The sequence below is a fragment of the Phragmites australis genome, chromosome 10 (genome assembly GCF_958298935.1).
Source record: "Phragmites australis chromosome 10, lpPhrAust1.1, whole genome shotgun sequence".
Taxonomy (NCBI): domain Eukaryota; kingdom Viridiplantae; phylum Streptophyta; class Magnoliopsida; order Poales; family Poaceae; genus Phragmites; species Phragmites australis.
In genome coordinates this window covers 7,563,024-7,578,416 of record NC_084930.1, presented here as the reverse complement: position 1 = coordinate 7,578,416, position 15,393 = coordinate 7,563,024, and the positions used below count along the sequence as shown (strand labels likewise).

The window sequence follows — 15,393 nt, the reverse complement described above, 5'->3', positions numbered from 1 at the left end:
AACTCCTTACTATTGTGGAGAGTAATCTCACTACCTACAAAAGCTATGTTTGAATAATAGCTAAAGTTTAACCGGCAACTTAAATTTGTGCGAGCCATTATTTAGCCAATAGAGGGACATGCTCTTATTCTTTTTTTTTTCACTAGGTGAGATCAAGGTAGTGATGATCTTTTTTGTGATGATCAAATAACGTAGGATAAGTTCACTAAAAGAGTATCAAATGAAATGATAAAATGCATATAAATAGAGTATTATAAAGGAATTTACTTTTTCACCAAATAACCTAGGATTGGAAATATTTTTATAAATTAGTACATCAAATTAGAAGAATATTAGTAAATTTTTTCTTATTTTTGGAAATTTATTTGAGACATTAAATTTTGCTAGAAGTTATAAAAGTAGGATTTTTTGAAGAATTTTAATTAAATATTGGCTTAGTCCTTTTAGATTAAACCAATTAAAATGAGTTGCTAGTGAGCCCTAGTTTACTCATAAAAACGTTTAGAATTTTTGAACTAATCGTGTATTCTTAGATAAAATTAAGAGTTAAATAAAAATACACACGTATACATACATAATACAAGCTAGATAAACGGACGTGTTGCTTGCCTGTTCACTAGGAAAAAGCAAGGTTTACCCGTTAAACTAGCGAGACGTGGTATGACTACATTTTTCATATTTTTAATCTTCTGATCGGCGGGACCTATTCATTAAGAAAAATCTGATCTCGTCCGATAAATAAGTGACTGTAGTTTATTCTTACAATTTATTAAAACAGCAGTATAATGTTGTAAATATTTTAAAAATAAAAAATATATATAAAAAATCTCGCCTCGGGGCTCGTCTTTGGGCCCCAAAACTGTCTCGCTTCGTCCATAGTGGGCCATTTTCTCTGTCGGGCCGTGCATCGGGCCTGTTAGCTGTGTACCCGCCATGTCCTGGGCCGGGCTTCCACGCGCCCGGCCCGGGGCATGGCCCAATTCTGTCTGAACTCCCAAAGCGACTAGAAGCCGCCCGAGTCGTCCGCTCGCCCGACCGCGCCGCCGCCTCCCCTTCGCCCCAGCTCTCTCGCCCTCCGCCGCCGCTCGCTCGCGGACGCGCTTCTCTGAGATCGCGCGCCGCGGTCCATCTCCTTCTCCGAGCAGCCGCAGCAGTGCGCCGGGATCCTCGTCGGTCGCGCCTGGCTAGCAACCTGGGGCTTCCTGGTATGCCGCTGTAATTCTTTCTACTTCGTTGCTTCCTGGTGTGGAGTACGGAAGGGAGGGATGCTTCTTGTTCCTTGTGTTGCTGGATTTGTTGGTAGGACATGGAGGGAGTCAAGGAGGCAAAAGTCAGGGTTCTGGGATTGGGGGGAGTCACCTATGGAATAGATTTTTTTGTTTAGTTTTTTGAAAAGCATTAAGAAACCTAGCATTAAGTAGTGCATCTGCCTCAAATTGGTTACTGCTCATGAAAAAATTGAGCAATATAAGTAGAGTAGCCAATTCGTTTGGATTCGATCCTATCACCAACCCAGGCCTTAATCAATTTGAGCAATATCAGTAGAGTTTAAGCACGCGAAACAGTTGTTGTCTAACTTCACTTTGTGTGATTGTTACACGTCAATTTGTTGTCCACATCCCCTTGTGTGAGCAATTCCATGTAACGATGTTAATGCTTTTGTTCACTTGCAACGCCAAGGACAAGTAGCCACTCCAGGCTCCTTAGAGAAGTAACAAAGGAAACACTACGTGGCCCTGTGGGCTGAGCTACATCCCATGTGTATTTTGTTTCACCAGCTTTAATTTAGCTTCAGATGCGCCAATATCACATTTGCACACATACGGTGCGGGAGCTTGCTAGCTTCTTCTACTTCCAAAGTTCCAATCCACCAACTGTGCCTGCATGGTTGCATCTATGGAACAGAGTTAGCAGACTCAGGCACGAACCTTCATTGGCCAAAAGCTCTGACTTGGTGATATATCATCCAGTGATTTTACTGCACCTTCTCAGGACTTCAGGCTACAATGCATGGTTGAGTCTTGTATCCACATATCCCTATGCCACATTATCCCTGTCAATTTCACCTGATCTCATGTGGCCAATTTGGTGGATAAAAATTACTTATGGTAAATTTAAACTGGTGGATAAAAGCGCGTGGAAGTTAGCAATCCACGTGTCAGAACCATAACTTATGCATCAGTCTCCTGATACCATTATTACTTTTATTTTTTAGTATTACTAGTATTTTTATTATCATATTGTTTTCTCATCATATTTTTAGTTGGATCTTGTAGGTTTCATCTCTAGCCTATCCCAACTTGCTTGGGACAAAGGTTTTGTTGTTGTTGTTGCCAAGTCTAAACTGACTTCTGCTACAGTTTGTTAATTTTTCACGTATATGGCATAACATTTGGCTTGATCATTTGTTGTACTACTGTTGATCTGCATTAGGAGGCTGTTTGGATTGTGACCTCAACAGACCAGACCAATTTTTAGCCATGCCCGTGAATTTGGCCCCTGTTTGGTTGCGGGGCAAGTTTTGGTCATGCCAAAAAAATTTTTTGGCCGGCCAGCTACAGTTAACAGGGAATGCGGGCAGGGCTAGGGCGAGCAAAACGCTTGCCCAGCATTCGCCGGCCAGCGACAGACAAATGGCTGAGGTGGCAGCTGTCCATTGGCCGCACATATTTCAAAAGCTTTGGATTAACAAATTTTAAATCACAATATCTCCTAAACCATCCATCTGACTTTTAATCCGTTTGCACCGTTGCATTCCTTGTAATTAAATCTACAAATCAAGACCCATATTGACTATATTTTGACGCTTAAAAAACTTAGTTACATGTGGGTCCCATATGTCATACTCACATTTTTTTTAAAAAACTTTGGCATAGCTGCAATCCAAACAGTCTTAATTTTGCCACTGCCCTAACTTTGACTTGGTCACAAACCAAACCACATTTTTTTCTACCAAATTTTGGCATTGCCCCAATTTGTCCATGGCCAAATTTTGGCTTGGCCTGTTGGGGCCAGGAACCAAACAGCCCCTAGGTATCCTTTATTTTATAATCTGTACGGATTTAGCTGGAGCACTTTACTTCAGTTCTCAAAGTCACACTGGTTTTTAGAGATAGTTAGCTGTGATCCTGTATGTATTGTTGAAGGTGAGAACTTGGAGGGTGATGTCAATAATGTTTTGTTGTTGTTTTTTATGCGTGTGTGTGCGTACATATAGAGTGATCTGTGGGTTTGATGTGCAATTATTGCAGCCGTCTTATGATTTTCCTTGCCACAGGAACTTACCTACAAACTCGAAGATGTTCTCTGCTCCAGGTAACAATTCTTTGGCTCTTGCAGCCCCACGACCAGGAATGGAGCTGGCTAACGTTCAACAGCATCCAAATCAGGCTCTTGGGCCTGGTGGAAAGCAACGTACATCTAGTCTGGAGGCACCGATAATGCTACTTTCAGGTCACCAGAGTGCTATCTACTGCATGAAGTTCAACCCTGCTGGAACTGTGATAGCATCAGGTTCCCATGACAAGGATATCTTCTTGTGGTATGTCCATGGTGAATGTAAGAACTTCATGGTACTGAGAGGGCATAAGAATGCTATTCTTGACCTTCAGTGGACTGCTGATGGGACCCAGATCATCTCCGCAAGTCCCGACAAGACTGTGAGAGTGTGGGACGTTGAGACCGGCAAACAAGTTAAGAAGATGGCTGAGCACTCATCGTTTGTCAACTCATGTTGCCCAGCACGCAAGTGGCCGCCTCTTGTTGTGAGTGGTTCAGATGACGGTACAGCAAAGTTATGGGACTTGCGTCAGAGAGGTGCAATACAAACTCTTCCCGACAAATACCAAATTACAGCCGTGAGCTTCTCAGAGGCAGCAGATAAGGTATTCACCAGTGGCCTGGACAACGATGTCAAGTGGTGGGATCTTCGCAAGAATGAAGTGACAGAGTATCTCAAAGGACATCAGGACATGGTAACTGGAATGCAGCTTAGTCCTGATGGGTCTTACCTCCTGACTAATGCAATGGACAATGAGCTCAAAATCTGGGATTTGCGCCCTTATGCACCAGAGAACCGGAACATCAAGACTCTTACAGGCCATCAGCATAACTTTGAGAAGAACTTGTTGAAGTGTAGCTGGTCACCGGATAATCGCAGGGTCACTGCTGGGAGTGCTGACCGCATGGTCTACATCTGGGATACAACATCAAGGCGGATCTTGTACAAGCTTCCTGGGCACAACGGTTCTGTCAATGAGACCGCTTTCCATCCCACTGAACCGATCATTGGATCTTGCGGCAGCGACAAGCAGATTTATCTTGGGGAACTTTAGATGACTATCACATTGAGCTATAAGTTCTTGTGATACTTCGTTTTGAAGGAAAAACGAAACTGTTGGCGTCCTGTGTTTTGCCTGGGAATTTGAATGCTTGATTGGCTGACCAGGATTTGCCCTTTGTAGATTGTGTTTAGCCTATTAGGGCCAGTTGGTCTACCGTTTACAAACTGCTCCATATTTTGTACCTGCTGGCTTTCCAACGTTAAACTTGTTACCCTGCTTGAGGATCACTGATTGCATGTACTGTATCTAGAACTCTAAATCTGCTTTCACTCTGCTAAATTATGCTACTGTCTTGGCTGGTCTTCTGAGGCAAGTGGTGGTGCTGAGAGTTACTGCTTTCTTCGCACGTATTTGAAATGTACTCTAAAAAAATCTTCTTGCTCTCTGCTGAGTTATGCTTGAGTTTTGGCAAATGATTTATACCAATTGGCAGTAATGGGGAGCTAAAAGCTTGTTTTCCCATACGAGTTTATTACTGAATTCCTTATGTGAACTATCCGGTGTCTGATGCTTGAAGAAACAGGCTTGTCTACAATGCTGAGCCGCACGCCGGCATTCCCTTGCTGCGACAAGGTGGAGCTTCGATGCTGGCCTGAACTTGGGCAAACGCTAAGCTCTCTTCATGCCAGGGATCAGGCTCGTGGACGGCGCTAACAGGAGCAACAACAGCGTGCTGTGGGCGACCCCGGTGAACTCCAGCCTGAAGCGCGCGTCCGTGCTCGCTCTGCTCGATTCCTGCGACCTCCAGCTCCTGGGCTCCTGGCCGACAGCGGCGGGGTGCTGTGGGAGAGCTTTGCGCACCCGAGGGACACGCTTCTGCCGGGCCAATCTGTTGTCAGGGGCGCCGGGTCCGAGGGGAAGCTCGTGTCGAAGCGCGCGGACGAAGAGTTCACCACCGGACGTTTCAGCATGGGCGTTCAGGCGGACGGCAACGTCGTCGTCTACGTGGACCTGCTCGCCGGCAACAGCCCGGACAACGCTTCCTGGCAGACCTACACCAGCACCCCCGGCGGCGGCGGCGGCACGGTCGTCATCTTCGACGAGCCTGGCCGCACTACACCCTCCGTAACGGCACGGTGTAGAACCTGGTGTCGCCCAGCAAGGACGGACAATAGATGTACACCCAATAATTTTTGCAAAAGCGGTCACGATTAGTTGGTATAATTAAGCCAACTTCTGATTTCATGGCGCGCGCTAGCAGCCAGAGCGAGACAGCCCACAAAAGCCCACTAATATCCTCATACATTGAACCGGCTTTCTCCTTCCTCGAAATTTTTGAGCTAAAATTTCTCATTAGATTTTCCTCAAAACTTGTGAGCTAAATTTTTTCTTGGTAATTTTTCTCAAATTTTCTAAGCTAACTTTTTTCTAGTTGGTTTTTACCAAAAAAAAAATTGTCCGATTTTTTTGTCCCAGGAATAATTTTTACTTAAAATTTTAAGCTAAATTTTCTCGGTAATTTTCTCAAAAATTTTAAACTAAATTTTTTCTCGTTAATATTTCTCAATTTTTTTGATAAGTACAAGACAAGCATAGCATTATGATTCCAGAAGATTGTGACAAGCTAAAATTTTGATTTTAGGGCTGTTCGAGTGAGACGGTTCACAACATCCCACTAATATTCTCATACATTGAACCGGCTTTTTTCTTCCTCGAAATTTTTGAGCTAAAATTTTTCTCAAAAACTTATGAGCCAAATTTTTTCTTGGTAATTTTTTTTTTCAAATTTTCTAAGCTAACTTTTTTCTAGTTGATTTTTACCTAAATTATTTGTACGATTTTTTTATTCTCAAGGGTAATTTTTTCTCAAAAGTTTTAAGTTAAATTTTTTGATAATTTTTCTCAAAATTTTTCTCATTAATATTTTTTCGAACAATTTGAGCCAAACTTTCAGCTCTCCTCACAGTTCCGGCCGCCGCCATGGCTGTCGTGTCGTAGAGCTGTGACGGGGAGGAGGACGACCCTGCCGCGTTCACACTTGTGGAGGTGCTGAATACCATGTGAGAGACGTCGTTGCACTACAAAAAGCTTTCGCCGGCCACGGAGGAGCAGTGCCGGGTGATCGGGTCTACTTCCTCAACGAATGCTTTTGCGCCGCCGCCTTGATCACTGGTGAGATAGAATGCGCAGAGATGGAGGCGTTGACGAACGAGTTGTTGGGAATCGACCAAGTATAGAACTCGCGCAGCAGCGAACTCACGCCATCACCTTGGAAGAAACTCACGCGAACACAAGCTTTATTGTAGATCAGGGTTTTCCTTACCGACTTATCGCGGTAATTGATCGAATTTTCAAAAAAAATCGAACAAAATTTATTTGAATAAATTTAAAATTTGGAAGAAAAATCACGATTTTATTCCAAATCGACCGGTTACCGAGCGGGTTTTACGATTTATCGAGCGGTTTTCTCAAATTTTTCGTATTGTCAGTAACCGGTCGGTTTTGTTGGTAACCACTCGGTTTTCTCGATTTATAGAGCGGTTTTCTCGATTTTCAGTGAAGTTCAACAAAAAAATTCAAAAATTATCTCAATCTTGTAAAATCAATAACTAATTTATCTGAGCTTCAAATCAAGTGAAACAAATTTTGTTGGTTTCCTTGTAACATGATCTACATGATAAAAGTATTTATACTCATAAAAAAGTTTAAAATTTTCTGTGAGAAAATGTATTTATTAAACCAAGTTAAATACATAGTTTACTCTTTGCTAATCCAAAAATCATGAAACTAATTTTTTTAGTCTTCTTACATGATCCGATGTCTTCTAAAAATACATGAACTCATGAATTAGTTATTGTAATATGCAAGATTATGTAAATGTGTTGCAACTAGATTAATTCATAACTGACCCATCACACCTCAAAAGTTAGTGAAACCACTTTTATTAGTTTATTTATACTATGATTTACGTAGGAAAAATAATAGTAGAAATGAAAAAGTTAATTACAGTGTTGTTTCTTAACATATTCACTTTATGCTTGTGAACTTTGTAAAAATCATAGAGAAATTAAGAAAACTCTAAATAAAGTGAAATCAATTTTAAAGATCCTCTTAAGATACCTTATATACAAGAAAAATATGTGTTTGCATGTTAAACTTTTTCTTAATATGAGTTAATAACCGAGCCCCACGCTTTAACTTTTTTCTTTTTTTCAAACTTCCTCCCTATAGAATATGATGCAAACGACATTATTTTTGAAAAAAAAATTCACAGAAGGTCTTTGAATTGTGTCTAGTTTTTTAAAGATTTTTTTGAATTTTTTTCAAATTTCTTAATTCAAATTCGATTACCATTCAGTTTCTAAAACCGAGCCACACCGAGATGTCCGGTTATCACGATTTTTGCTCGGTAACCGTTGAATTTTCAAACCTGGTTGTAGACACGCAAACACTAGAGTACAGATATGCAGTGACTCACGCTCTTTTTTGTTTTTTATATTTACTCGGTTAATTAAACAAAAGAGTACATGACTTATATAGCCTTGACCACATATACGTATATGGAACAGTCTCATACGCACACACGCCACTTGCATGATCTAGAAAAATAGATTTATTAGGCTACGATTATGATTTTAGTGATTAATAATAATACATGCACAAACTTCGCTTGCATGATGTAGCAAAAATAGATTTATTAGGCTACGATTATGATTTATTAGGCGTCGAGGAAGCACGCCGCAGAGCTGCTCACCTGCGAGCGGCAGGTTGCCTCTCGGGAGGAGGCGGCCAGTCAGAGGGAGGAGGCCGTGCCGCCAGAATCGACGAGCTCAAGCGCGGCCAGGCCGACGTCCTCCGCTGGGAGGAGCAGGTCGCGCTGCACGAGACAGACGTCGAAATAACGGCGTTGGCACTTGACTCCCGGGAGGAGTAGATCGCGCGGCGCGAGGCGGATGCCGACTCGGCATCGTCAGCACTCGTCGCCCGGGAGGCGCTGGTCACCAACCGGGAGGCCGACCGGGCTGCCCGAGAGTAGGTCGTCAAGGCCCGGGCCGAGCAGCTGGAGCGAGCCCAGACCGAGGCGGCCGCCCAATGCCGGGAGATCCCGACCGTGAGGGGAATTCCTGTCAGGCCGATAGCACCAGCCTCGAGGCCCGGCTGAAGAACGCCGAGGACAAGCTCGAGATCTTCCTCGCCGAGCGAACGAACGTGAAGCTGATGATGCGGGACATCCTTCAGCAGGCATGGGACACCGTGGAGGTAGCCGGGCTTGGGAGCGTGTTTGTGGGCGACCAGTCGCTGGATAAGGAGTCGATAGGCCACATCGCCCTCGGGTTCGCAGAGATCTCCCGGCGCCTTGAGGCCCTTCCTGCCGCTATCCAGGAGCTGGCGACTTGGGAGGGGCGTGTGCTGGCCCAAAGAGTGACCGAGCACATTCTCGCCTGCTACCGCAGCCGAGACCCCGCCTTCCCGCTGGAGCCAGCTCGGCAGGGGGTGGTTGAGGTAGAGGAAGCCGCCGCCCGGGCAGCCGTCCGCGACGTCACCATCGAGGTGGCGGGATGCTTTGTGCGGGAGCCGGACCCGAGCAGCGATAGCAGCAGTGACGCGTGCTCTCCTCCTGAGCTTGTAGATAGTTAGGATTTTTTGTTTTTTTGGAATGTTGTAAATATGGGAGTGATCCCCTCCTGAACGGTTCCCTTAATATAATAGAAACCACTCTTGGGATCGAAACTCTGCTCTGTACTTGATCTTTGTGTTGTTTGCTTTTTGCTTGATGTCCCGAGAGGCACTGGCCCGGCCGAGCCCGATAATCCTCCCCCGAGAAGTTAGGTTTCCCCGACCACTCATCGTTCGAGTAGTGGGACCACCCGAGCGTCCAGCCCCCCGAGCCCTCAGGAGTGCGCTGCTGCTGAGTCAAAGAGACACATAGACGAACTTCCTTGTTCAGGAGACAGACCCACCTGGCACGGTACACGCCACGACCAGTGAACACTTTTTGCCCTGCGACCTCTCAAACAAATAGACCGGAGACGCATGCGGCGGAAATGCGACCAAGAGTCCCCACGGTTTGGTGGTGTCCGGGGTAGGACTGACCAGGCCGAACACCGATAGCCCGCCCCTGGAGTCTAGGCGGTCCCGACCACTCTATGTTCAAGCGGTAGGATTACCCGAGAACCCCAGAGGCTCGGTAGTGCTCGGGGTACTGCTAAGCCGGCCGGGCAGCACGGCCACCGTAAAGGACCTAGGTCAGCCATCGCCGCCTGTACGGTACACCGACTACTATCTTTTTTGTCGTTCCGGAAAAGCGAGCACGTGGGCGGGGTTTTGCGCGCGAGGAGATTATCTCGCCGAACAGATTAGAATGCGAGGGTCCTGAGGATAACTCGGGAATAATAGTTTATTGCGTATATATGAAAGGAAATTCATATAACTTTAGTAACTCACCGGGTAGCTGTCAGCTTTCCGGCCGACCTGTCCAGGAAAGGGTAGATGCCCTGAGCTGCGGCGCCCGGGAACATGGGTTCCCTTGCGCAGAGCGCCTTAGCCCCCAGGACGTCCTTTTAGCACCCGAGCGCTGGAAACCCGGTAATAGAACCAGGGCCTAGGCTGCCCTGACCACTCATGTCCGAGCGATAGGATTACCCGAGGACCCCGGAAGCTCGAGCAGCACCCTGGGCACTGAGGCCCTTGTGGTCAGGCTGCTTGGTTCTCGAGCATTGATCTGTAACCTTGGAAAATAGACAAAAAGTTCTTCGCTTGGTGCGCTCTATTAGTGCGGTACTCAATATAGACTGCTCTCGTTTTTGACCCGAGACCTCTCGAATACCTGGACCGGCGAAGTGTACAGACAAAGGCATAACCAAGAGGTCCAATGGTTTGGTGGTGCCCAGGGTAGGACTGACCAGGCCGAGCACCGACAGCTCGCCTCTGGGATTTAGGCGGTCCCGACCACTCATGTTCGAGCAGTAGGATTATCCGAGAACCCCAAAGGCTCGGTAGTGCTCGGGGTATTGCCATGCAGCCGGGCACCACAGCCTACCACAACAGACTTAAGTCAGCAGTCACTGCCTGTGCGCATACCGACCGGGATCCGTTTTTATCAGCGGGAAAAATGAGAGAGCGTTTTTCTCGCACACATCGAGCATCTCACCAAAAAGATTAAACATATGGATTTCAGAGAAAAAATTCGGAATAAGAGTGTGTATTGACAATTTGTACAGAAGTGCTAACTTACATGGTTGGTGGTAGCCCCCGGCCAACTTGGGCAGGGGGAGGCCCCTGTCCTGGTTGGCCCGAGCACAAACAGGCTCACCTAGGGATAAAACTTGCGTAGATGCTCGATGTTCCACGCGTTTAGGAGCGGCTGCCCGTCCTCTGTGGCCAGCCGAAACGAGCCTTGTCGCGGGGCACCGGTCACGATGAAGGGGCCTTCCCACATGGGGGAGAGTTTATTCTTTCCTTCGCGCGTCTGAGCGCGTCGGAGAACTAGATCCCCAACCTCGAGTGACTGGGCCTGGACGTGGCGCTGATGATAGCGCCGCAGGCTCTGCTGGTATCTGGTAGCTCGGATGGCGGCTCGTCGCCGACGCTCCTCCAAGTGATTGACGTCGTCGAGTCTTCGTTGTTCCTGTTCGCCTTCTGAATAAGCATTCACCCAAGGGGAGCCGAGCGTGAGCTCGAAGGGGAGGACCGCCTCGGTGCCGTAAACGAGGAAGAACGACGTCTCTCTAGTGGCCCGGCTTGGCGTGGTCCGGTTGGCCCATAACACAGAAGGCAGCTCGTCGATCCACCCTTTCCCATGCTTTGCCAGCACGTCGTAGGTCCGGGTTTTGAGCCCCTTCAGTATCTCGGTATTTGCATGCTTGGCTTGCCCATTGCTCCGAGGATGAGCGATAGAGGCGAAGCAAAGCTCGATCCCGAGGTCCTCGCAGTATTCCCCGAACAGGGCACTTGTGAACTGGGTGCCATTGTCGGTGATGATCCTGTTCGGGACGTCGAAGTGGCTTGTGATACCGCAGATGAATTGGATTGCAGTGTTCTTGGTAACCTTGACAACTGGGACCGCCTCTGGTCACTTGGTGAACTTTTTAATGGTGACGTAGAGGTACTCATAGCCCCCGATTGCTCGGGGGAATGGACCCAAGATGTCCAACCCCCAGACCGCGAAGGGCCAAGACAGGGGGATGGTATGGAGAGCCTGAGCTGGCTGGTGAATCTGCTTTGCGTGGAACTGGCACGCCCTGCAGCGCCAAACCAACTCGGAAGCGTCCTGGAGGGCTGTAGGCCAGTAGAAGCCTTGCCGAAAGGCCTTCCTGACCAGCATGCGGAACAATGCATGGCCACCGCACTCGCCCTCGTGGATCTCAGTGAGGAGCTCTCTACCTTCTGCCCGGGTGATGCATTTCAGGAGGACACCGTCCGTGACGCGCCGGTAGAGATCCCCATCTACTATGACATAGCGTTTGGACTGCCGTGCAATCCTCTCTGCAGAGGTATCATCCTCGGGAAGGATGTTTTCTTTCAAGTACCCTCGGATCTCGTCGATCCACGAGGCATCTTGAGAACTACCGGCAAGCGCAGCGCACTCACCGGGCGGCGGCACCCTGACGGGACCTCCCACTGAGGGCGCTGCCTGGGTTCCCTCAACTAGGCTCGAGGGTTCCCCTTCATCCTAGTCGGCAGGCAGGACAGATGATCGTGTGAGCCTTTCTTCAAAAGCTCCGGCTGGAACGAGCACCCAAGCAGAGGCCAGGCGGGAGAGGTCATCGGTCAGAGCGTTGTCACGGCGAGGTATGTGCCGCAGCTCCAGGTCGTCAAAGTGCCGTTCCAGCCTCCTGACTGCCGCGAGCGGTTCACGAATGAGGTGCAATTGGGCATGCAGATCCACCACTGAAACTTGGTCCACATGGTCGGGTATTGCAAGGAAGGCAAGCACCGGATGCTGGTGCTCGAGTTCATGCCGGGAGGCTCGCTCCGCAGCGCCTTCTTCAAGCCCGAGGAGCAAACGCCGTGGCAGTGGCGCACCTAGGTTGCGCTCAACATCGCCAGGGGTATAGTGTTAGATTACTATGTTTAGACTTGACGTATTCAATTCGATTTAGCGTATTAAGTAAGGTCTCTCACCTTTCCATATCTTCTCGGCATCTATTTTTATAAACCGCTTGGATATATATTGAAAAGCTCTGGCCTATATATGTAACACATTATTGCATCAATCAATTCATTGCATATTATTCTCGCTTTCATGGTATCAAAAGGGTTCAATCTGATACCTTCGCTTCCGCAACCCTAGCCACCCTGGTTGCTCGATCGTTGCGGCTACCCTAGCACTGCCGGTGGTCGCCCATCGTGACTACCCCCTCCAATTTGTCGTCCTTCACCTCGATATCTGGCGACGACCATTTGTCCACAGAGGCACGACGGTCCGAGACCATGCGCTTGGCCAAGGAGGAAGAAGATCAGCGCGCCCGTCTCACCGATGCGGAGCGTCAAGCAGAACCTGCCGAGGAGGCCAGCCGATTTCAGTTGTAGCACGATGCCGAGACCGCTACCATCACGCGCGATCTTGCTGCCCGCGCCGCCACAGCCGCTCTCCACGCTTAAGTTGTTGACATCGTCAACTTCGCACCCTTGTGCCGATCGTTCTCGACCTCGCCTCTCCGAACTACAGCCGATGGCGCGGTATGTTCTTTAACACTATTGGCAAGTATGCACTTGCGGCCGACTACGTCCTCTCCAACGACGTTGATTGGGTGCGCATCACCGATCGTCCACTGCGACATCAAGTCGGAGAACATCCTCCTAGACGGCGCGTGCGTGCCCAAGATCACCGACTTCAGCATTTCCAAGGTCCTCGGCGGCCTGCAAGTGCACGCGACGGTGACCAACGTGAGGGGCACCTGGGGCTACATCGTGCCCAAGTAGCTCCGCGGCGAGGCGCGCGTGGACACGAAGGCGGACGTGTACAACTTCAGCGTCGTGCTGCTGGAGATGATCTGCTGCCGGCGGTGCCAGACATCCAGGAGGCGGTGCCGGACCAAGGCCGAGGACGACGAGATGGTCGCGCTGTTCAGGTGGGCCAGGCAGCTGGTCGGCGGGCGGAGGACGAAGCTGATGCTGCATGGGGACGACGCCGATGCCGCGGAGGACTTGGACAGGGTGGAGCGGTTCACTTGCGTGGTGTCCTGGTGCATGGAGCTGAACCCGGCGCTCCGGCCCACAATGCACCAGGAGGTGCAGATGCTGGAGGGCACGCTGGAAGCCGACGTGCTGCCGGACCCTCCCAGTTGTTACTTGGAGTCGTCACCTTTGATCCCGTTTGTTGACAAGAAAGAATTTTAGAGTTTTTGGACAAGAAAGAATGATGTAGGGCAGATAGTTGTGTTTGGGCTTTCTGCACACATTGTAGTTTGTCATGGTGATCAACAGTTCACGGCACGTGTATTAGCATCGATTCCTGGCGGTTCACTGAAAACCCCCTTTCTTCAACCAAAATTGAGGTTTTCGAATGAACAATTTGGACAACCGAACTTGCAATTTACAGAACTTTACCTCGACTTTCTTTCTTTTTGTTAGGACGAAAGCTGGGAGGTTTTATTAATTACCTGAGAGAGTTACATGCATGTCAACAATACATGGGGGATCAAGGAGCCAGACAAGGCGTTCAACATCCAAGGAACATGCATACTTAGCTAACTTATCAGCATCCGTGTTTGTCTCCCGTCTTTCACGGCGTATTTTCAGTTTCTCGAACTGAGGCAGTACGTCGGGCCTCTATCTCAACGATGACTGCCGAATATTTCGATCTTGTACTGCATTTCTTTAAACAATTCATCACCTCTAGGCAGTCTGAGGCCACACATATCCTTTAAAAAAAAACAGAACATGACATTCCATTCATTCCGGCATCCAAGCAAATCGCTGGAGACCAAGCTGATTACAAAGGCAAGGGAATGATCAAGCCAGGTAGGCTGATCAGAGGCCTCTACAGAACTACCACGGCTAGCCAAACAATCAGCTACCATGTTACATTCCCGACAGCAGATAGAGACTTCGCATATAGTGAACTCCAAATGCATGAAATCTTTAATCTCCCTAAACAAAGCTCCCACCTCATTACGATCAAACATGTCTCCTTGTAACGCTGATACTAGATTAGCAGCATCTACTTCTAAAATGATCCTCTCCATTCCCAATTCTGCAGCTCGCTTAAGTCCTTGATAACAAGCTTCTGCTTCAGCATGCAGAGCACTATGAAGGCGTGTGCGTTTGCCAAAACCTGCAGCCATAACTTTGCCAAAACCTGCAGCCATAACCTCTCCGGTCGCATCCCTAATAACACTACCCCACTCTCCATTTTGGCTTTCTAGAAAGAAAGCGCCATCAGTGTTCACCTTGTAGAAGTTTTCAGATGGTGCCAGCCAATGTACTACAGCCCTCTGTGATATTTGTTGTGAAGCAGGGTACGTCTTTTGGAAATCCGAGAGGTGATAAATGACAGTACTCACTTTCTTCTCCCCCGAATTGCATTTATTTCGAGCAGACCACCAACACCATAAGAAAACAATGCATTTCAACTGTACATCATCCTTCATTTCCCCCATATTTTTTCAAGGTTTCTTCCCCAGATCGTGCTTGAGCAAGTGCAGATTGACATTCAGAGAGGTTTAATCTTTGTCAACATGCACGAACTGATTTGCACTTGAAAAAAAGGCGTCCACAGTCCTCATCCATTCTAGAGCAGACCGGACACAAGGTGTTGAGACTGACATCTCGTCTTGCAATATTCCGACGTACAGGCAGGCTGTTATGTGCAAAACGCCATAGGAGCATTTTAACCTTGTTTGGAATCTTCAGCTTCCAAATCCTCTGCCACTGAAAACCAGAAATTCCTTTTGTTGGGGAGCTCGAGCTACTAGCATCAGCATTGTTTGCCCTATCACGCAACAAAGTGCCTAACTTATATGCCGACTTCACTGAGAAAATGCCCTTTGTGTCAAAATGCCATGCTGGCCAATCTTCTTGTTCCATTCCGACCAGTATAGACAGCACCACATTAGCATCTTCCTTCCAAAAAGTGTCCTTAACCAGCTCCTCATACCACATCCCA

General features: G+C 47.9%; 1 protein-coding gene and 1 pseudogene across 1 annotated transcript; both read left to right on the top strand.

Moving 5' to 3' along the window:
* Positions 1-1,046: 1,046 nt before the first annotated feature.
* LOC133883406 (uncharacterized) lies at positions 1,047-4,648 on the top strand. The gene is made up of 2 exons (XM_062322725.1): positions 1,047-1,205; positions 3,278-4,648. The coding sequence occupies exon 2, from the start codon at positions 3,300-3,302 to the stop codon at positions 4,332-4,334; it is 1,035 nt and encodes a 344-aa protein (XP_062178709.1). The 5' UTR covers positions 1,047-1,205; positions 3,278-3,299; the 3' UTR covers positions 4,335-4,648.
* A 317-nt stretch (positions 4,649-4,965) lies between these two features.
* On the top strand, positions 4,966-13,625 carry LOC133930061 (G-type lectin S-receptor-like serine/threonine-protein kinase LECRK2; annotated as a pseudogene).
* The last annotated feature ends 1,768 nt before the right edge of the window (positions 13,626-15,393 follow it).

Coding starts and splice junctions, on each gene's coding strand:
- LOC133883406 (XM_062322725.1), top strand. CDS start 3,300: ATGTTCTCTGCTCCAGGTAACAATTCTTTGGCTCTTGCAGCCCCACGA.